At 41.0% G+C, this 22534-nt stretch overlaps 1 protein-coding gene across 8 annotated transcripts in view; it reads left to right on the top strand.

Moving 5' to 3' along the window:
- The window catches only part of TCP11L1 (t-complex 11 like 1), a 33342-nt gene extending 12337 nt beyond the window's left edge, over nt 1-21005 (top strand). For 7 of the 8 annotated variants that reach the window (XM_042442834.1, XM_042442824.1, XM_042442857.1 and 4 more), the window contains 8 exons: nt 981-1116; nt 1725-1845; nt 7569-7789; nt 8457-8593; nt 9764-9951; nt 15137-15318; nt 19012-19184; nt 19715-21005. In XM_042442834.1, coding sequence (XP_042298768.1) covers nt 981-1116; nt 1725-1845; nt 7569-7789; nt 8457-8593; nt 9764-9951; nt 15137-15318; nt 19012-19184; nt 19715-19926 — 1370 coding nt within the window. In that variant the 3' untranslated portion in view covers nt 19927-21005. The remainder of the gene's footprint in view (nt 1-980; nt 1117-1724; nt 1846-7568; nt 7790-8456; nt 8594-9763; nt 9952-15136; nt 15319-19011; nt 19185-19714) is intronic. The other variant, XM_042442848.1, reaches the window with a different exon arrangement.
- The last annotated feature ends 1529 nt before the right edge of the window (nt 21006-22534 follow it).

Here is a 22534-nt window from a genome sequence, read left to right as displayed (position 1 = left end):
TAGTTCAGTCTGCAAATGTTGCTTTTGATGTTTCTGAATCTGCACTTGAGCATAGACTCTTCCTGCTTTCCTGTCTCTTGTCTCTTCCTGAAAAGACTTTCATGAGTTCTTGCTTGTTTGCAAAGGGATTTTATCTTTTATCAGCCCTCCTTTCCAACATTCTTTTTGGGTCTAGTCCAACTTCCTTCTTTTCAGGGGATCTTTACTGGCATGGATATGCCATCCATCTGGCAGCCTTCACTTTATCATTCTGATTGCCAAATCTACTCCCCGCCCCCCTCCAAAAGCCAGATATACTGTATATACTCATGTATAAGTCTAGAAATTTAGGTCAAAACATTGACCCCCCCCAAAAATTGGGTCAACTTATCCATGGGTTGAGGTAGGTACTGTACTTTAACTCTTATCCCCTGGTGAAAGGCAAGAGTGTCATCTGCCCTGGAATCACTGAACCTCCTCTATTTTCTCATCTACCAGCCTTTAGTATGAGCACAAACAGTTATGCCTGCTGAGATTTTGTAAATTCTTTGGCATTGTTTTCCTTGGCTTCATCCTTTACCTTCTTTGTTAAATGCCCCTAAATTTTACCCTCAATTTATCCATGGGTCATATCAGAATCCATCATTTTGGACCCAGAACCTGCCCTCGACTTATACATGAGGTCAACTTATAGTTGAGTATATATGGTAAAGCAGCATATTCTATCTTTCTCCCTGTATTCACAAAAACACAGTTGCATGACTGGCACCATAAAGAAATGCATGGAACAAAAGAACATCAGACATTCTGCAGGATTTTAAAATTTCTTTGTGGCAACCAAGAGGAGAAAGAAATTCTATGCATCAAAATACTTAGATTTCTTCAAATTTGTAACATAGTGTAACAACCTGTGTATCAGGTACCATTCTGTTATTTGAGTGAGGAGTCTGGTAATGTTTAAACCAACAGGATATTTTGCTGAAATACCTCTCATTTCCCAGCAGCTAGCCCCCCACAGTTTGTGTCAGTGGAGGAACTGATGGAAACAGCAAAAGGTGTCACTAACATGGTGCTAGCCCATGAGATTGTTGTCAATGGAGGCTTCCAGATTAAGCCATCTGATTTGCCAGAAAACAGGTAAGAGGCCCATTATTACAGTCAGAAAAGACAGCAAAATGCTGTAGCTTGTCTGTACAAAAAACAGTGGCACAGCTGGTGTTTCCGGCAATAAGAACATAACAATTTACAGAGGACCTTGTGGTTTTGTTAGATATTGACTCAGTAAACATCAGCATATTGGCAGTGAAAGCAAAGCTATTTGACTTACAGCTATTTTCTGTAACAGACCAATGACACCTAAACAAGGAATTTTTGAAACCTGTTGTGATAATAGCCCTCCTGCCCCTCTGACAGCTAAGCCCCAATTCTTTCTATACTAACCCCAGAAAGAAAAGAACATGCATTGAACTTCTGTTGCTCCATCTGTAAGTTTTGTCTTTTATCCTGGCAACAGATTATCTCTTGCCCATTATTCCTGAATTATAATTTCTCATTGAATACAGCTCCCCATTGAATGCAACAAGTACATAATCCTTTGCCAAGAGATTCCGCCCCACCCCCACTGCTATATTATAAGACACATCACAATTTTATTCATTGCTTTTCCAGGCCTCATTTGCTCATCATGCTTGGCTTTATATTAGAGTTAAAATTGAATTTTCACCACCTGTTGTATTGCCTACCAGCCTTGAAAAACGAGTGAGAGATATTGTCCGCAAAGCCTTCTGGGATTGTTTGGAAACACAGTTAAAAGAAGACCCACCATCATATGATCATGCAATTAAACTTGTGGGAGAAATCAAAGAGGTAAAAGAGAAAAAAAATTATGCTCTTTTTGGGGGACTCACAGAAGCAGTTGGTTCCCTGAAGTTGGGGATAGCAACTTGTTGTACCAGTTATCTTGATACATCTAGGAATTAGTTTCTAGGTAAACATTATTTACCAGCAGACAGGGTCCTAATCTCCTGTATTCTGGGTTAAACTCCTCCTATTCGCTCCTGTAGGCAGGGACAATAAACAAAAGATTGGCCCCCTATATAGGGAGGAGCTAGCCCCCCTGGGCCCCAGTCTTGTTCCTGCCTACGCTCCTAGCAGGATGTGTCTCTTCGAGCCAGCGAAGTTTTTCCTTTCTCCCAAAGCGGTTTGAGAGTTTTCTTGGCCTTCCCTTCTTCTCCTCTCTCTTGCCTTTCCCCCCTTCCTTGGTGGTGGCTATGGCAGAGGACCACAAGAGCATGGGTGAAGGGCCAGCCTTAGCTCAGGCATCCCTAGCTCAGGGTCTGCCGGCTCAACAGAGGGAGCTGGCTTCAGAGGGAGATCCAGTAAGAGATGTTTCCTGTTGCTCTGCAACTTCTTCACTACAGCTACTCCAGTCCTTTTCTTCGTTTCTCTTGCTATCTTGGAAGCATGAAAAAGACTTAATATGGCAAAGGCTCCCAGGATTGGAGAAAGGTCTTGGCTTTGCGAATGATTCTCCCTCTCCTCCAAAGCTGCCCCCCTTTCATGGTGGGAACACAGGAGATTTCTGCAAACACCATTGCAGCACATGGGAGCCATGGAACAGATGGTGAGGGGTATCCCCTTCATGTCTCTGTTTCTCCACATCACCTCTGCCCAGCACATTTAGGGCCAGGGATCAGTGAGGAAACTGGCCAGAAGGTATGGAAACTTCTCTTCTCATCATCTCTGCCCAGCCTGTTTAGGGCCAGGGTTCAGAGGACAGGCCAGCCAAAAGCCATGGCAAAGAGTTTCTCTGCATCACTTCTGCCCAGCCTGAAACGGCCAAGGTCAGAGAGGCAAGCCAGCCAGAAGACACAGGAGAAGGGTGAGTACCAGGGGCCCTCTCTCTCTAGCCACCAAAGAACCTTTGCCAGATCTAATGCCTTCGCTCAGGGCAGGCATTGCCATGAGGCCTCTGCCATGGCCATTGCAGGCACTATGCCTAGCATAAGGTTTGGGACTCTGCCAGGAGGGCAGATGGGGGCATAAACCCTTGGTCTCCCCCTTCCTTCCCATCTCTGGCCCCAATGGCACCCAGACCCCAACAGGTGTGGGGGATTCTATTGCAGACTGGGAAACACATGGTGGTGTTGCCAGGGCTCCTGCATGTTCCTTTTGAATTGTTATCATGAGATGGTGTGTAAGGAGGCAGAGGACTCCTCCTCTAGGTTGTATAGCCGCATGGCTGTAAAGGAAGCTAGACTTGGCCCAGCAGGAGCTGAAGCTTCCAACTCTAAAATGGTCTTTTGTGGCTGCCACAGAGCATCCCACAAAAAAGCACAAAATTGCTTCATGTCCTCCCCAGAGAGAGCATGGCCTCTGCAACCCACTTCTAATCAGAGGCCGGAGGGCCATGCTTTGATTGAGAGTTCCTGCATGGCAGAATGGGGTTGGACTGGATGGCCCTTGGGGTCTCTTCCAACCCAAGGATTCTTTGAGAGAGCACATGGATACAAATCCTCCTGTGTTCCCTCCTCAAAAATTACAACAACAAAAAAGGGGGAAACCTTTTGTGGATATCATGGGTGGAGAGTTCCCTTCACCCCCAATTGTGTTTGGCTGCCCCAAACTGTGGCACTCTTAAGAGAGCACGTCTCATTAAGAACATAAGCTTTAACAATACAGATTCATTTAAATGCTAATAAACAGGGTGACTCAAGCAAGGAGAAGGCTTCTGGTCACTCAGCAGACCTCTAATGCTTACACACACTGAGGATCTTTGGTAAAAACATCTTATGAGGTGATAGATATATTGGATTAAGGTGACCAACCAAGCTCCACTTTAGTGGCAAAAGGGTTATGTTCCTGTTATAAAACACAGTGAACCTCAGTCAGGTAGCCTCAGGAGAGGTGGCTCCCCTTGCCTTCCCTTCTTTCATAGGAGAGATGTCTGTTAAAGGGAAGAAACTAAAAAATACAGTTTCTTCCATGAGATGGTTCTCACTAATACAGGGGGGTTAAGAAAAATTCTTAATCAGAAACATACAAACAGCCTCCTCTCCATCCCATGACAAACCCCCCTTCCCCCATGAATGTTTTAAAACAATATAATCAGGTTTTTCTGCTAAGGGGTTGCTTCAAATCCCATTCAGACATCCTACAGAGCCCTGAGGGGTCTGCCACAAAGATCACAATTACCTCTTACCTTGTCTAGATAGTTACATTTTAAATAAGAATGCCTGCTGATGGGCTTGCCATTCAACTGCTGCCTGGCTTGGAAGACCTATTGTACAAGGTCTATCATGCATATGATGAATTGGGCTCAAGGCCATGAAGGTTCGTCTCTTTCTTTTAGTGGTCTCAGGGTGCTACAAGATTCCTTTGCATATGGTTGGGCATGCTTTGATTGTGATTTCCTGCATGGCAGAGGGTTGGACTTGATGGCCCTTGTGGTCTCATCCAACTCCATGATTCTGTGATTTTATTGTTATAAGGTTAGCTGCTGTGTGGTTGAGTGTTTTATCCCTGACTGGGTTTTCATGACAAGGTCTGGTCCAAACAACACCATTGTCCACTGGACTTCCTAGTGCCTGTGCCTTGTTTTCTGCTAGCACATGTGCTCAGATTTAATATACCATACAGCTCCATATATAGACTTACACCAGCCACCTATATGCCCACAGCTTGTGTGTGTGTATTAAAAAACAAAAGCAAAAAAACAGAAACAGAAAAACAACAACACCAAACTGTGATTTTACTATGCCATTATATTTTATGTGACTTGAGCTTCCATGGATTTGGTATCCATGCAAAGTCCTGAATCCAACTCCAGTACATATCGAGGGCCCACTATACTATTTAAAATTTAGGTTTGTTTTCCTTTGACAGATCCTTTTTGTTGAGAAAATTCTCTCCTTGAAATTAGATAGCAGAGAGCTATCCTTTCCAAGCCCTCTGTTCCCATTTCATGGCTCCTTAATCAGCAGTTCATTCATCCGGGAGACCCCTCAGCTTTCATACAGGTTGATGATAGTCTGCTACATGGAGTTGGGGTGATTTTTGAAGCCTCTAGACAAGTTCATCCTCACATGAAATCAGACTTAATTCTGACCACAGGCCCTGTTAACACAGAGTTCATCCACACTTCTGCATGGACTCACCAATGTCTGTGAGATACAGGTTAATCCAGTGTCTCCCTTGCCTAACCATGAAATTAGTCTTATTTTACACAGGTACATAGATGTTCCAGTAAAGAACTGCACATTGTTTTTAAGTATTAGTTGGTGGTCAGACATTAACATTTCTCTTTCAGAGTGGTAAGTCTTAATTGCTATAAGTGAAATCACCTTAATATCACCTTCATTGCTATAACCAGTTGACAAGGTGATCAATGATAGGGTGGAAGCTGCCATAGATCCAGATTAGATCAGGTTCTATTCTGATTGATCACATAATCCACAATAATCCACTTTTTAGACAAGTTCTCATCGACAGCTTCAGGTTTTCAGTGGCTGACCTGCTACAGTCCATCCAAGATGGCATTAAAAAGGGACTTAGACCCAACACAGTTATAAGGCAGGTGTCTGCCATCGCGTCGGTTCTGCTTCATAAGAGAGCAGCTAGAATGGCGGCCATCCTCACATTAAGAGGCTGTTGAGGGGAGTTTCCAACAGGGCCCAGCCCACCAGACATCATTTTCCAACTTGGGTCTTAAAGGCTCTAATGGTTGGGCCGATCAAATCCCTTCGGGAGGCCTTCCTCAAACACCTCTCCCTCAAGGTCATCTTCCTCACGGCCATTACCTCCGCCAGATGGGTGTCAGAGCTGGGGACCCTGTCAGTACCAAAAGACTTGTGTATTTTAGGCCAGACTCAGTGTGCCTTCGTCCAGACCCTACCTTCGTGCCTAAGGTCAGCTCAGCCTTTCACATGTCACAGGACATTCTCCTGCCTTCATTCTGCCCCAATTCTAAGAAGGACTTGGAAAAGACCTGGCACACATTGGATGTGCGCAGAGCCCTCAAAATCTACATCAAGAGGACTTCAACCTTCAGGTCATCTGAGGCGTTGTTCATTTCCTTTCGCCCGGGCTCTTTGGGCCCCAAGGTATCAGTCTCGACTTTGACTAGGTGGATCAGGTCTTGTATTCAAGAGAGCTACCGAACTCTTGATCTCACTCCACCTGAGAGGGTGATGGCGCACCCAACCAGGAGTGCATAGACCTCTGTGGTCCTGTCCACTAGCGCCTCCCTGTCAGAAATTTGCAGGGCGGCCACATGGAAGTCACCTTTGACCTTCATATGACATTACAAACTGGACATGTCTGAGTTTGCTGAGGCGTCATTTCGAAGGAGAGTCCTCCAACAGATTGTGTCAGGGGCCACAGTCTCCTAGCAGCACTTCCCTCCAGGTTCAAGAGGGCTTTTGTAAATCCCAGAATACAGGAGGTTAGGCCCCTGTCTGCTGGGAAAACGAACGTTGGTACTTACCCGTGATACGTTCATTTCCAGCAGATGAGGGTCCTAACATCCTGCCCACCCAGGTTCTGCCTGCGGCCTCCAACTCTGCCTGCCTGTTGGTGGACCTGCCTTGTTCTTCTGGTTGCTGGATTGGTTTTCTGAGTTCTTGTTTGTTCTTGGACTAGTTTTTCTAAGGTGTTCTAGTTAACCCTTAGCTGATGTTACTAAAGTTCAGTTCCTTGATTTACCTTACTACTCACTTGGCTTGTTATTGACTGAGGCCCAGGGGAGCTAGCTCCTCCCTATATAGGGGGGCCAGTCTTTTGTTTATTGTCCCTGCCTACAGGAGCAAATAGGAGGAGCTTAACCCAGAATACAGGATGTTAGGACCCTCACCTGCTGGAAATGAACGTATCACGGGTAAGTACCAACGTTAGTTTTCCATAGACTGGTAAACTGTTTGGCTAGTATCCTTCCCTCAGCATGATCTCTTTCATGCGCCACAAGAAACACGTTTCTTTTAGGTGAATGCATGGGTGGTAGATAAGATCTGGATCTTTTTTGTGGCTTTCATAGGGGCTCAACAGACCACCTGAAAACGGCAGACTGGAGGCTCCCGTTTTAACTTCAGAGGGATGCGCAGCAGCCAAACTGTGCGGCATCCCTCTGGAGTAAAAAGAACATGCGAAAAGCAAAGCCATGACTGCGCCTGCCCTAGCAATCCACATATTTCTTTCAGAAATGAAAAGCTTTACTACAATTGGTAATAGGGAGCCCTGGGGGTGTAGTGGTTAAATGCCGGTACTGCAGCCACAATGTTGTTAGTTCAGTCCCAGAGGGCTCCAGGTTGACTCAGCCTTCCATCCTTTTTTAGGCTGATAAAAAAAGTACTTAGCTTGTTGGGGCAATTGGCTTAACAATTGTAAACCACTTAGAGAGTGCTGGGTTCACCATTAAGCCGTATAAAAATGTAAATGCTATTGTTATTGCTAATAATATTTTATTATATTTAAAAATGCAATTTTTCATAGCAATATAACATTGTAACAGCAAACATTTGCTTTAGGACAGTGTTGTTGGGTACAGCCATGAAATACTGTTTGGAGTTAATGGGAGGTACATTGATTTCTTTCAGACACTCCTGTCTTTTTTGCTGCCTGGCCATACTAGATTAAGAAATCAGATTATGGAAGCTCTAGATCTAGAGCTGATCAAGCAGGAGGCTGAGAATGGTGCACTTGACATTTCTAAACTGGTAGAATTCATCATTGGGATGATGGGAACGCTCTGCGCTCCAGCCAGAGATGAGGAAATTAAGAAACTGAAAGACATTCGTGAAATTGTTCCCTTGTTCAGGTACTGGTATGATTTCCTATAAAGGTGGACTTTCTCAGTTGAGGTTTGGTAGAATAGCTGAATATTTTTTGATAGATGTTTTATTCCATCCCCTCTAATATGTTAATAACATGAATTGGGGTGTGTGTGTGTGTGTGTGTATAGAGTATTGACAGAAATAGAAAATAATGAGAAAAGCTATGTTTTTGACCAAAGAAACATCTAGTGAAGCACTGTGATTATGATGTTTGTTTGTTTGTATAACCATCCGGCATTTATATATATACCTCCATATAATTTATGCTTATACCTCCATATAATTGTTTTTGACTGAAGTTTAATTCTTTTTTGTAGTGTCAGACTCCATTTATGTCTCAAGTGGAGGCTTCTGTGACTAAACTAAGGAATGATTCCACATAAAAAAACTAAATGACAGGGGAAAACATTTCAGCTTCACCTGCAGTTTTTTGCAAGAAAAGAGTATTTAAAAAAAAAAAAAAAGGAACATATACAATCTTGTAAATTCCCCCCACCCCACTATCTGAAGTGATACTGCTCCAATACGTATTTATCATAATGACTGAAAACTGATCCTTTGGGATTTCAAAAACTGTAACCTCCCAATCCTACAGGTCTTTTAGAAATGCACACATGTTTGAAATGTTGAATGTCTTTTTGTTTCTTACAGAGCAATTTTCTCTGTGTTGGACTTGATGAAAATGGACATGGCTAACTTTGCTGTCAGTAGCATTAGGCCTCATTTAATGCAGCAATCAGTTGAATATGAAAGGAAGAAGTTTCAAGAACTGTATGAAAAACAGCCAAGTATGAATTTTGTTTCCCTTTGCCAAATTATCTGCTTCTGTTGTTAAAATGCTCTTATTGAGCTAATCCAGTATAAATGTTAATCCCTATATATGAGAAATTTGATAGGATAATTCCATAGGAATAGAGGAAAATCACATGTATTTAGTGGACCTGCTTTGGATAAAGTGTGCTTGGGATTTTCTTATCAGTAAGGCTGTAGTCTTTAAATTGCTTGATTTTAGGTTAGTTTCCTAGTGATGTAAATACGATGTAAAAGTACAGCATTTCTTTGAGCTTCACAATTTTAGGGAAATGGGTAGTAATAATGAAATAGAAACAATATGAAAAATGTAATGTGCCCATTTATTTTTGTTGCAGTTACGTTAAAAGCAAATTAGTTAATCAACTAAAATGTGCAGGTAAATGAAATCTGAAACAAAAATAGGTTGTAGGAAGGGGATGTCAAGTTGCCTGAACCTTAAAATCATCTGTCAGTGACTCCTTTCAAGGATTTTTCTATCAGCCTGTGCCAATTAGGGATAGGATTGTTTTCCTGTGGCATCCCAGTAATGAAATTATTCTTGCAAGGTGGTATGCCAAGAGCAAGTGTTATTTTCTTTTTGGCTCAAAATGCGTGTGAGAGAAAGAGATCCTTTCTGTTACTCACCTTTTTGAGTACAGTGGTACCCCGGGATACGAATTGATCGCGTTACGAAATTTCCGGGATATGAAAAAAATATATAGGAAAAAACTGTTTCGTAACCCGAAAAAAATATCGGCGCGAAATTCAAATGCGAAGCGCGGCTAGCGGCTTTCCAGCCGCTAGCCACGCTTCGGAAAAGCCTTTTTCGGGTTGCGAAATGTATCGGGTTACGAACGCCGCGGCGGAACGAATTAATTTCGTAACCCGAGGCACCACTGTACTCTTTACTGACACCTTTTTTCCCGATCTTTTTTATATGCTTCATTTAATTTTTTTTGGTGTTTCTTGTATTGTTGTGAACCATTTAAAAATAATTTTGATAAAGGATATTGTAAAAATACTTTAAATAAACAGGAGGAATAATGGTTTCATGAAAAAATGCTCTGGTAAGTCTCCTTTGCCCTCCTCCTTTGAAGTAGATTTGCTGACTGGTCTCTGACTATAATGATACATACTGGATTTGATTTGATTTCACTCAAAAACAGATTCCTTAGATTTTGTCACTGTATGGCTGCAAGAAGCTGCAGATGACTTGAGATCCAAAGCTGCTCTTGCTGTGGATGACAGTGCTACATCTACCAGTGGAGCTGTTGTGTTGTGCCCTGTTGCTATACAGAACTGTGCATACCTTAAACTACTCAAGTGGAATCATCTACAGAAGCCATTTCCAGAGGTAAATCATTTGTTTCTTTGTAATTTGAGCAGGTTCTATAACAATATACGTTTGGACTCATAGGGTAAGTAAAACATACTTTGGATCATCTTTGCTCTTAATTACTTTCCTGGTCACCAGAAATTACATGAAATTTAATCTAGTTGAGTAAGCAGTTTGATGCAGGTGGTAGAACATTGAACATGGAGGAAGAATTTGGTCTAAATGTGTTGCTGGATAGATTCGGAGAGCACCAAGATTCCTCCATCAGCCCAGCGCATTTCATGGCATCTATGACAGATATGGGGGCTTAGTGGTTAAAATGCTGGTTCTGACAATTGTAAGTTCAGAAGGATGGCAGTTCAAGGCCCAAGTACCATGTGATAGGGTGAGCTCCCGTCACTAGTCCCAGCTTCTGTCAATCTAGCAGTTCAAAAGTATGCAAATGCAAGTAGATAAATAGGTACCACTTTGGTGGGAAGGTAACAGTATTGTGTGCAGTCATTCAGGTCATTCGGACAACACTGGCTCTTCAGCTTACTACTGGACATGAGCACCATCCCTTACAGTTAGTTACAACTAGATATTTTTGTCAAGGGAAATATTTACCTCTATGGCAGATACCACTGAAGTTGGTAGCAGAGCAAAGAAGCATATTTTTCCTTTGCTGCCAGGCTGCTATTTCTATCCAAAATAAGCAGCTGGCAGGAAGATCACATTAGTTCTCTTTGTGAGTGGAACTCAGAGTACTAGCCAGTTTGTTTCTGGGCACAATTCAAAGTGCTGGTTATGACCTGTAAACCCCCATATGGCTCAGTTCCAGGCTATCTGGCAGACCATATCTCCAGAGCTGGCCTAGGCTCTGAGATCATAAGCAGAGGCCATTCTCTCAGTCCCATTACTGTCACAAGCACAGTTGGTGGGGACACGAGAGAGGGCCTTCTCACTGGCTGCCCCCAGACTTTGGAACTCGCTTCTCAGTGAAGCCAAAATGGTCCCCTCCTTGTTGTCCTTCTGTTGGCAGGCTAAGGCATTTTTATTCAGATAGGCTTTTAAAACAGATTTTTTAAAAGAACAGGCTACAGGGTGCTTTATTGTTTTAACTGAATTGTTTTGAAAGCTTTTTATCTTTTTAATTTCATTTTACTTTTAAACTTGAGGTGGGAATTGGTTTAATACTGCAAATAATTTAATTCTATTTTAATGGTCACTTTATTGATGTTTTTACTTGTATTATTTTAAATTATTAACTGCTTTGAGTATCAGTTGTTTGGGGGAAAGTAGAATACAAATATGAGTAGGGGTAGAATTTTGTTGGAAGTAGAAAATAATGAGAAAAGTGATGATGATGATGATGATGATGATGAAAGCAAATGGAAATGGCCTCAGGTAGTCAGCAAGGTAGCAAGGAATCATTTCATTTCATTCTACCAGAGTAGGACCCAAGGCAACTCACAGAAATCTTTACCTTTATGGCAGATACCACTTAGCAGTTATAACCTAACATTACAGTTTCAAAAGCAGTTAAATTCATTGCATCTAAAACAATATAAATTTATTTTCAAAGCATACACAAGTTAAAAAATAAACAAAGCACACATTTCAATAAGAAGCCTTCCTGGAAGCAATTAAATATTAAAGCCTGCTTAAACAAAAAGTTCTTTGTCTGCCGAAGAAAGGAAAGCTGGGTGGGGGCCAGCCTGGCCTCCGACAAAAGGGAGTTCCAGAGGTTGGGAGCAGCCACTAAGAGGACTGTCTCTTGTGTCCTCACCAAGGAAGCCTGTAATGGTGGTGGGACTGAGAGCAAGACTTCACCTGTAGATCTTAAAACTCTGGCAGGTTTGTACAGGCAGATATGATATTTCAGATAGTTCAGACTTTAGTCGTGTAGGGCTTTACAGGCACTTTGAATTGTGTCCTGAAATAAACGGTTATCATATTGGACTGCTATTTGTGCAGGCAAAATTAGCAGAGTTTAAATTGGTAATTTGGATAACTTTGGAAATCTTGATCTATAAACACATTGTGATACAGTGTATCTTTCTCACCCCTTTCTATAATGAAAGGTTAATATTTTCTTTAGGAACATGGAATGGTCTTTTGCCACCCGACAGATGGGCAATATTTATTATGTAGGTCCAGTCTCTAGTTTATTAACTACAGAGATTCCTTAGTTTTTACAAAGTGCTCATTGGGAGGGTCCCTGTCTGAAATTTAAGAACAGATAGCACTTATACAGAATTCATTTGCTTTCTGTTTACATGTGCATTTGGGTTTTAATTTGTTTTTATTAGTTTTTTGTAAGAGTGCTTTTATTGATAATGTTTTTATAACTTTGAGATATTTTGGTCAAAGTTCGTAAATAAAATTGCGAAATTACAGAATCCATTGATTTCTACAATGTAAATAATTAGCTCTGTGCTTATTTATAGTATTTATATGGGAGTCAGGTTTGCTTTCTATAGAACTATGGCCTCCGGAAGTGATTTACAAATAAGAGTAACGGAAAATGGAAAAAAAGGGAGAGACTTGTAGGTAGCTGTTCCTTAGGCCCTGGAACTCCTTCCCAAGGGAGGCTTGATTGGCTCCCTCTCTCCTCTCTTTATGATATAAGGCAAAAACGTTCCTATTTAAATAGGCCTTCAGCCTTCAACTGGTTGAGGTAGAAGGATGTGCAGTGGGTGTGCTGCTTTAGCCATTTTGTTTTGACTTACATTTTTCCCATAGTGGGAGAAAGGTGGGCTATAAATCAAATAAATAAATAAATAAGACATAATGACTATATTTGCTCTGTTACAGATACAGTTGCTCAGTTTTAGCTAAAGTCAGCACTGAAGAAGCAGTACAATAATATCTTAAATCCACAAAACAGTGATACCTTTATGGGGACAACCAAAATTCATAAAATGCATGTTGTAAGCTCCACTGGCTTCTTCATCAGGCAAAGATGTTAAAAATCATACTGAAGAAGACACTCCAAGTTCACCAGGATCCCTGTACAGATCATGGAAGGAGCAAATAAGCAGGAATGGAGTTCCTCAGCTTCATAGCTACTAATTAAGCACATCAACCTTTCTGGATCTTAGCCTATGGACAGGATTATATATGTGTAGGCATTCAAATAACCTGGTTTCAAGCCATTTAGGGCTTTAAAATGTAAGACTGACATTTATACAAGCCATAGTAACCAGTGGAATTCCAGCTCATTACTTGTTTTTGGGTGGCTCACCATTTGTTTTGATTCCAAGAATACTGTGCTCCATGAAAAATGTCTTGATTTATATCCGAGGAACTGCAGCCTATATCAGTATCTTTCTAATACTATAAATTTAAAAATAAAAAAGTCAGAACATTTGGTTCACCTGTACATGTATTCTGTACCCAGTGACCCGAGTTCCTTGTAGATTTACAACTTCTGGATTGTTGCTAAGATGACATTGGGCCAATGTTGTTGTTTTATTGTCCTGTGAACTTGGCAGATTTCCACTGAATTAGAAATCAGATGGCTCTTTTTTGGTTCTTTACAGAAGAGAGCCAATGGTACACCCTTCAAAAATGTGACATGTATTGAGAAATACGTGTTTCAGCTTAGTATATGGTACATAACTGTATATTTTGGTTATCATTTTTTTTTCTTTTGAGATATAATTTTGTCTAACTCATTTGTTTCTCTTTCAATTCCTGTATTTTTAACATCTTTTAAGAATCTTCCTCTAATTTGATAGTATGTTAACCAACATACATGTATTCCTTCTCCCTGTAATTCCTTTTTGTTTTCATTCTTTCTTCTTCACTTTTTTAACTAAGATGTCATTATATGTAATCCATTTCCCTTTATATGTCTTTCCTGTTTTATAGAAGGCCTCTAAAACAGAGGTCCATCTCAGGATTTTATAGATATATAGATATATATATAATTTTTATTCCATATTTTAAATAAGGCTTTCCTTATTACATGTTTGTTGAAGGTTTGGCAATCTGTGTCCTAGTTGTAGCACAAATAAGCATGCCACCCTCTTTCCAAACCATCACTTTCTAGGGCAAGCAATCTTTTTTCTTTTAAATTTATCCAGTCTTTAATCCAGATAAATGCGCTAGCATTATAATAAATTTGCAAATTTGGTAGGCCCATTCCTCCTTTTTCTTTACAATCCTGAAGTGCTCTTGTTTTTATCCTTGGTTTTCTACCTTGCCATAGAAATTCTTTAATGTCTTTAGACCAGATTCTAAATGGTTCATTTGTTGTGATTATGGGGATAGTCTGGAATAAAAATAATATCTTTGGAAGGATATTCATTTTTATTGTGGCTATTCTTCCTATTAAAGATAATAATTCTTCCCTGGTGGAGATTCCATGCTAGCCAAGGGTGTTAATCACAACCTGCTATGAAGCAGATTGCCTTGGATGCTGCATGCCATCAAACAATAAACTGCCTAATTTATTTGCTAGTTCCACCTGGACTATGCCCATGTAATAAATTGCAGAATGAGAAGTCAACACTTACATAAATCCAAGTGATTTCATGAGGCTACTCTGTTTGGGTTTATCAACTGGATTTAGGCCATTGGAATCAATGTGATGCCCAGTATCTTTCTACAATCCCAATTTTACTAATGGTTTCTACATGAGGAACACAACAGATATTCTTAAGGACAGCCATCATGCAGTTAATGCATGTAATAAAGAAACTCCCCACCACTACTAATGAACACACAGCTTAAAATGGTGCCCAAAGCAGTTGATATATAGTGGGTGGCCATGGGCATTGATACATCTTTCTGTATATACTAAAAAGTTCTGGATCACAGTTCTGCAGTTTTATAGAGATGACATCACTGAGCCCCATGGGAAAGTGCTGCAGGTGAACAGTCGCCATGTAGAAGCATCCACAAGTTGGGTCAGTTTGAAACTGCATCCATAGTGCATTTGTTTTGTGTACACTATTCCATCATTTGTATAAAACCTGGTTCCAGTTGATTCTCAGAAAGGGGTTCACAACTTCATAATGCAGCTCGGTATAAAAATAATTAAACGTAAAACAGTGGAAAAGTAGAAATACAATTAGAAAGTGGTTTTCAGAATTAACCATTCTGTGACAATGTATAATAAAACCCATTGTACTATGTTGTATGATTTACTTCTTACAGTGTCTTGCCATTAATTCTGCAGTCTGAATTCACTGTCTTTTGTTTTGTTTTTTAATAGACTGTGCTAATGGACCAAAGCCGCTTCCAGGAAATGCAGTTGGAACTGGACCAGCTTATTTTAATTGGCGCTATCCTTTTGGTAACATTAAATGCTGCTGGCCCTGCTCTTTCAGGGTTGTCAGACTTCCCTGACAAGCTCAAAATGGTTATCCGGGTACTGTTGACAGGGCTACACCTTCCGTGAGTACTACCCAGCTTTTGGGCTCCATAATGACATAGAAGTGAGTGTTGCTAATTTCTGAGGTCTGTTTGTAAACAGCCCATGCATGATTTTCCTTCCCTCTGCAGTTGTAAAGTGCTTTGAAGTTGATAGGGAATACTACTGGCCATTGATACTTTTAATTTACTTTAAAATACAGTGGTACCTCGGGATACGAAATACCCAGGTTACGAAATTTCCGGGATACGAAAAAATCCCATTGGAAATAATTGTTCCGGGTTACGAATTTTTTTCGGGTTACGAAAAAATTTTTTGGTGCTTTTCGGCGCTTTTTCGCACGAAACGCGGCTTTTCCCCATTAGCGCCTATGGCAATTCGGCTTACGAAGGCTTTTCGGGTTACGAAAGCGGCCGCGGAACAAATTAATTTCGTAACCCGAGGGAGCAGTGTACTTTAAATATTTATAACTTGTACAGTACAGGCTCTCAAGGTGATATACATATAAAATCATTTTAAGCACTTTTTAAAACAGTTATAAACTTAAAATATATTCAAATGGAGTGAAACATATTAAACTATTTATAAGTTAAAACAGGTTAAAACCACTTTTAGTGTGCTTTGTTAAAAAAAAAGTTATGCCACACGAAGCATTAATTTAAAAAGCCCGTTTTGATATGGCACCAAAATAAAACATTAACTGGAGCTCCAGTGGGGAGGTCATTCTATAACTGGGATGCACAGCTTAGAAGACTTTCTCTCCAGTCCTCATGCAGTGTGATTGCTTCTGCTGGTGGAAGTTACCTATTGTATTATTCCCACCCTCCTCTCGTGTCCCACCCATGGGACACGAGAGGAGGGTCCCTCCAGCAGACCTCAGTTCTCGAGCAGGCATATATAGGAGAGGCACTCTTTCATGTAGAGAACCAGTGTAGTTAGTGTTTGAGTGTTGGACTACCATTCAGAAGACCAGGGTTGAATTCCCCACTCACTCATGGAAACCCTTTGGGGGACTTTGGGTTTGTTATGTACACTCAACCCTAGAGAATCCCGTTATAGGTTCTCCTTAGGGTCACCATAAATTGGAAACGACTTGAAGACCACAACAACAAAAACACATGTATTGGGATTCCCAAGCCAGATAGGGCTTTGATGTCACCCAAGTACCATGAATGGAGACTGGAAGCATATTCACAGCAGAGCAACGCTTGTGTTGTACAGTTTTCAGTCTGCAGTACTCTCATCAGCAGTCTAGCTGCTGTGTTTTGCATCTTCCAAGTCATCTTCAAGACTATGGCAGTGATGGGTGAACCTTTTACAGACCAAGTGCCCAAACTGCAACCCAGACCCCACTTATTTATTGCAAAGTGCCATGTCCATCATGGTTTCTAGTAAGAAATTCTGGCAAACTCTGTGCTAGGGCGACAAACATGTGTGCCCACAGAGAGGCTCGGAGTGTCACCTCTGGCACACGTGCCATAGGTTCCCATTACTGGCATAGAGCATTTAACATAGTCATTGAAAGATCCAGTAGCAGTCCCTCATGTTTCCCCCAGAGCAGGTGCTAATGAGCTATGGACATTTCAGTACCATCGCTCGTCAGAAACCCAGCTGAGATAGATGCAGATAATCTCTCTTCCAAAATGCACAAAGCTGCATAGTCACTATACCCAACCACCTGAAAGGGAACTGGGGCGGGTACAAACCGCCATTTAGTACGTATACAATACGTACTAGGGTTAGGAAGGGGCGGTGCTTCCGCACCCCCCTAACCCTAGTACGTATTGTTACGTACAGATGGCGCGGCCCCTTCTACCTGGGCGCCGCCATCTTTACGTACTGGACGCACCGCGTCCAGACGTGTCGCGGCGCCTTGACGTCGCGGTCCGCGGCAGGCGCCTCGCGACGTCATTGAGGCGCCACAAAAGAAGCTCCGAAATGGAGCTTCTTTTTGCTCCGCGCGGGAGTCGGTGCGCGTTTGGTGGCTCCCGCGCGGAGCAAATGGCGGCGGCGGCGGACCGCCGCAAAGCGGCGGTCTGTACCCCGCCTTAGTAAAAGGGCAGTTGTTCTCACAGACTTCTTGGTCCAGAGATGTCCTGCTCAGGAAAGATGAAAGATCACACTGCAGCCAGTCTTTATTAGCCATGGTGGGCAAGGGTGAAGTTTACATGTGATGAGGTGGATTAACTGAAGCATCTTATCCACATAGTAACTGAAACTGATACCCCCCCCCCCCCCCCGAAACCTGATTAGATGGCATGCTGTATACTTCTCCAGATTGTAACAACCGTGGCATCAAGTTCTGAATGAATATGAGCAACATTCTCCTTAAAGTTCCTGCCAGATTCTTTCACAGTAGGTGACCAAGGGTTCCATTCTCGGTCTTTCTGGGCCCAGTTCCAACAGGTTTCTCACCATTCAGAAAAACTCAGCTGGACAGCAAGTTGGGGATGCAACACAAGAAGTCTAATATGATTTTTAATTTTTTTGCTAGCTGCATAAGAGGCACAACAAAGTATCCTTGCTGATCTTTGACTGCACTTTGTTTCACTATAAATAATAATAAATAAAACTTTCATTTATACCCCGCTTTTTGTAATAAAACAATCAAAGCAGCTAACGTAGTTAAAAACATCCAACATACAATACTTGCCATTGCTTTCTTGCCACTTTGTAGTATGTTTCATTCCCTGTAGATTTTGTCTAAACCAAGGGTATTATGGGCTCCACAGTGTTGGAATGAGCTTGTTGAACATCTCTAATATGGAGGCAATCTGTATGTTCAGAATAAGCACATGGTGTAGCCCTTCTTGAATTATGTCACTTCAGAATACAACTCTAAGGGAATCTTTAATTGAATCCTCTCCAGTTAAAATACACTCACAGATGTTTTTTTCTGTAGTAGAAGCTAGTGTGTCTGTAAAAATAGATAAACTCCCAGATGTGGACCTTTGGTCCTTAAAATCAGGATTGGCTTTTGGGATTGTTTCACCTTTCTGTTTATTAAAAACTGTTTGTTTGTTTTTAAACAGTTTAAATCTGGTTTTAAAGCATGGTTTTATCTGTTGTGCATTTCCTTGGGAGCCTTGGCTGGTTAAGAGATGATTTAAAGAAAAATCCTTTTAGCAACAACAATTATTTAGGAAAGAGACTCCCTCTTTCCCCTCATGTCTTATGAGCAAAAATCCAATAGGACAAGATTCTGGTTTGAGTGCTAGCAGAGCATAAATCTTTGTCAGCATGCTCCCACTGGGCTTTTGGTGGTGCTGGAGTGTGCCCCCCTCCCTGCACCAAGTAGCCAGCTATCTATCATTCTTTCAGTAAAATTATGCCAGCATATGTCACCATTTTAAAACAATATTTGGCATGTAAGGACTCCTCCCCCTTCACTCTGCAAATCTGTGATGCTCACATGGCTTGTGATTTTGTCTTGATTGTCATACATAGTTAATTTTGACCCCTTTCAAACTGCATCCTGTCAGATACAGGGATTTATAGTTTAGTTAGAACACTGGTATAGAATTCTAAATACTTTGCAAATCTGCAAGCCTACAAACACCAGGATTCCACAGGATGCAGATATGGCAGTGGTGTCAAAGTGCTATAACTGTGGTGCATGAAAGGAGCCTAAGTAAATTCCAAGTTGTTTTATAGCTTTTAAAACACATGGATTTTTCAAAAACTATCTTTAAAGAATCAAATTCTTCTTTCTCTAGCTCCTTCAACTTGTATGAAGCTTTGGCTGTCATAAGTGAGAAGATTTGTGCTGAAGTTAATAGTACCCTTTCCCAACATGGATACACACCTTTTACACTGGAGAAAGAGACTGCACTTAAAGGACAGGTTCAGGCTCTGGCCAATCCTAATAACACCGTATGCAAACTAATAGGTATGTTTACTAGACCAAAATTTGTTTTGTATAAGGGTATCTTTTCTCCCGTTAGTTATCAGATGTAATCTGTAATCCAGAAATGTGAGAACACAGAAATATTTCAGTGTCTAACTTGGAGAAAAGAAATGCATTCAGTGTACAAATATGCTCTCTGGGGATGGGAAGTCACTTGCCTTTGAGAAATATAAAAAAGCTACTTCATCCAGATGGAGATAAGGTTAAATACCAGAGAGAGGATTTTCTCACAATTATTTGAAATGATGAGTGTAGAAGAGCAGGGAGTGTCAGGTTTTTAAAAACTTATGGATGGTAGTGTCTTTTGAGACAAGGAAGTAAATATGTTTGGAAACATTTGGAGTGAAGAGTAAAAGAACTTAGTATTTGCTTATGTCTGAGATAAGTTTTTTTGAAACAGAAATAAGTACCATAATTGTCCCATCTGATCCATATGCCTAGTTTCTCCTGTCAAGAGGAAGTTAGGATCTCTTAGTAATTCTTATTACTATTTTTTTACTTCCCTTCTTAAGATTCAAGGATCCAATCATTTTTGGAGAGTTATCTTGCTTCTGGCCATCAGCAATCCTTTCCTGCAGTTCCTGGTGGATTAGGCCCTGTTCAGAAAGAGCTGGAGGAAATTGCTGTCAAATACGTCCGCCTTGTCAACTACAACAAGATGGTCTTCAGTCCTTACTATGATGCAGTTCTCAACAAAATACTGCATAAAGAAGAATCACTTTAACTGTGCAAAAAAAAAAAAAACCCTGAAAAATATGGAACTGAATACTTTTGTACAATGAAGCAATAGGGCTTCAATCCAGAGTAGGGTAGTAGAAGGATACATACCCACTTCAATGCTTGTGTTTGTCAAAATTATCAGGGCTGCAAAGCCGAAAAAAACCCTTCGTTATCTCTGTTAGATCTTGTGCATCTCCACATTCAGACCTGTCCCCTGCTTTTCCCCTCCTGCCCACAGCACAGATTTGTGCTAAAGTTTAGAAAAGTCTGAGTGAAACATGAGATAGGACAGATAAATTTAGACACTTTGGGGGTAAGGAGCAGGTGAGAGTGACAGGAATTGTATTGACTTCCTCAACCCCCACCCAATGCTAAGAGGACTTTATTCAGGACCCCCTGACAATGTTAGGCTGCTGTTGGAATGGTGCTGATGGCATCACACAGCCATCCCTGTTTCTTCTGGTCACCTGAGTAGAGAGTGGTCGGGGAAGAGTTCCTCCCATCTGTCTCCTTGTGCAGTGGTCTGGTTTTTGTGCCACATTGGGTCCAATTGGGAAGAGATATCTGTGCTTGAAATTTTTACTGGATCAAGATGGTTTAACTTCTCTGTAGTAAAAAAAAAAAACCTTTGGAAAATAGCTTTGAAAAATCAAACATTTCAGTAATTTAATAGCAGTGACTGAATGCAAAATGGATACTCCAATGATGTACAAAAATACATGAAAATATTCTAGTTTCTTCTCTAACTCAAAGCAAGAGCTAGTGATGTGTTTCTCTTTGAAACATGGCCACCTGTAAAAGAATTATAGCTGGTGAAACCATTCTGTTAGCCTGTACTTTGATACGAAAGAGATTAGCAAACTTCTCTTTCTGTGCTAAGTTATATGGTTTGCACCTGTCTTAGCAACTGTAACGGTAACTTACATACTCAAAACCTGGATACTGGTAGATAACGCACTTTATGTGTAGCCTGCAAGCCAATGCTTTTAGTCTTTCTGCCAACCATGGCTTTTCCTATAGTCTTGTTTCTGTACCCTACAGATATTCTACCAAAAACATATATAAACTATATTTTTGTAGAGTGCTTTCTGGATTCTTGTCTACTTAAGTATTCACAAGGAAGACATTATGTAGATTTAAGGTGGAGTTGCTCTCAAAGTGTGAAAACTACAATCTCTTTTGATAAAGAGGTTTTTTTTTTTTTAATCTTTGCTAGTAGCATGCAGTGTTCATATAAACCAGGGGTAGGCAATCTTTTTGAGCCGGGGGCCGGGTTGCTGTCCCTGAGACAACTGGGGGGCCGAAGCCAAAAAATAAATAATTAAATAATTTTTTTTAAAAATTAAATATATAAATAAACCAGGACAAATGTAGGACAAAATTTTCAAATGGGAGACACTTTTTTAAAAAAAATGGAGGACACGCGAAAAAATTTGCTGATTTAAAAAAAATGTTATTATAAATGCATGTTTCTGAGGCTTCTATAGACAATTGCCCCCCAAAGGCCCCGGCGGCAGGACCGGGCTGGGGCTGGTCCCAAGGCCTCGCCGGGCCGCATCTGGCCCGCGGGCCGCAGGTTGCCTACCCCTGATATAAACAAGTAACATTTTATATACATTAATTACACGGAAGCTCCAGAAATGCCAGTGGGCACTTGCTTAAATTTCTCCCATTGAAACCAGTTGGATCAGGCCTGTTGGTCTAGAATTACCAAAATAAAATCTGTTTCTAGCTTGTATTAGCCAAAGGAATTGTTGGTTTGGGCCTAGCTCTCATATACACTTGAATATGTATATGAGAAAGTGCCATTGGGTAATTTGCAAGGCTGAACATGTGGAGTTGCATGCTCCATTGCATAGTTTGGATCACCTCTGTGGCTAGAGAGTGAAAGAGGAGAGTTGTATCCCCTGAGCGGTGAGATCTGACTTCAGATGCTCCCTCCCAATTCCCTTTTCACTGATGTCAGTAGAGGCAAAGGGGAAAGAATAGGAGCATTTCACATGGAAATTTCCCAGATGCTCCCTGAAAGAATGGAATGTACACCAGACCTAGAGCTGTTGTACAGAATTTTGTTCCCATGATTGGGAGGTAAATCATTAGCAAGAACACAGCCTGAAACAGGAAGGAAAGAAACAATGCCACTTTTTCTCTTCCACCTTGCTTGTGGAAGACCCAGCAGGATTATGGAAAAAGCAGCTTATCCCTCTCCTGCTGTACCAGTAAGTTGGAAAGAAAAGGTGAAGGGAAAAAATAGATGGAAATTGAATGTTCAGTTGACATTGTCTGAATTTTATGTATTTAGTTGAAACTATTTATAATGTAAAGCTGTTGATGTTTTTTCTTCAGTGTTTATGTTGCTGTTGTCTTTACCTTCTATGTACCATTAACGTGAGGCTGTAACTCATCTATAATCAATACACATTTTTTGTAGTAGTCCACATGTTGCAGTTGCAAATAATTAGTAATTACCTCCGAGAGGGTTTGCCATTATTATCCTGAGGCTGAGAGAGTGACTTGCCCAGTCACCAAGAGGGTTTACATGGCCAATCCGGAATTTGAACCCTGGCCTCCAGAGTCATAGTCCAATGCTCAAACATGTATTTCCTCATAAA

Source organism: Sceloporus undulatus, chromosome 1 (assembly GCF_019175285.1).
Source record: "Sceloporus undulatus isolate JIND9_A2432 ecotype Alabama chromosome 1, SceUnd_v1.1, whole genome shotgun sequence".
In the NCBI taxonomy this organism is placed as follows: domain Eukaryota; kingdom Metazoa; phylum Chordata; class Lepidosauria; order Squamata; family Phrynosomatidae; genus Sceloporus; species Sceloporus undulatus.
Note: the sequence above shows the minus strand (reverse complement) of the source record. Positions and strands in the feature narration are given on the sequence as shown.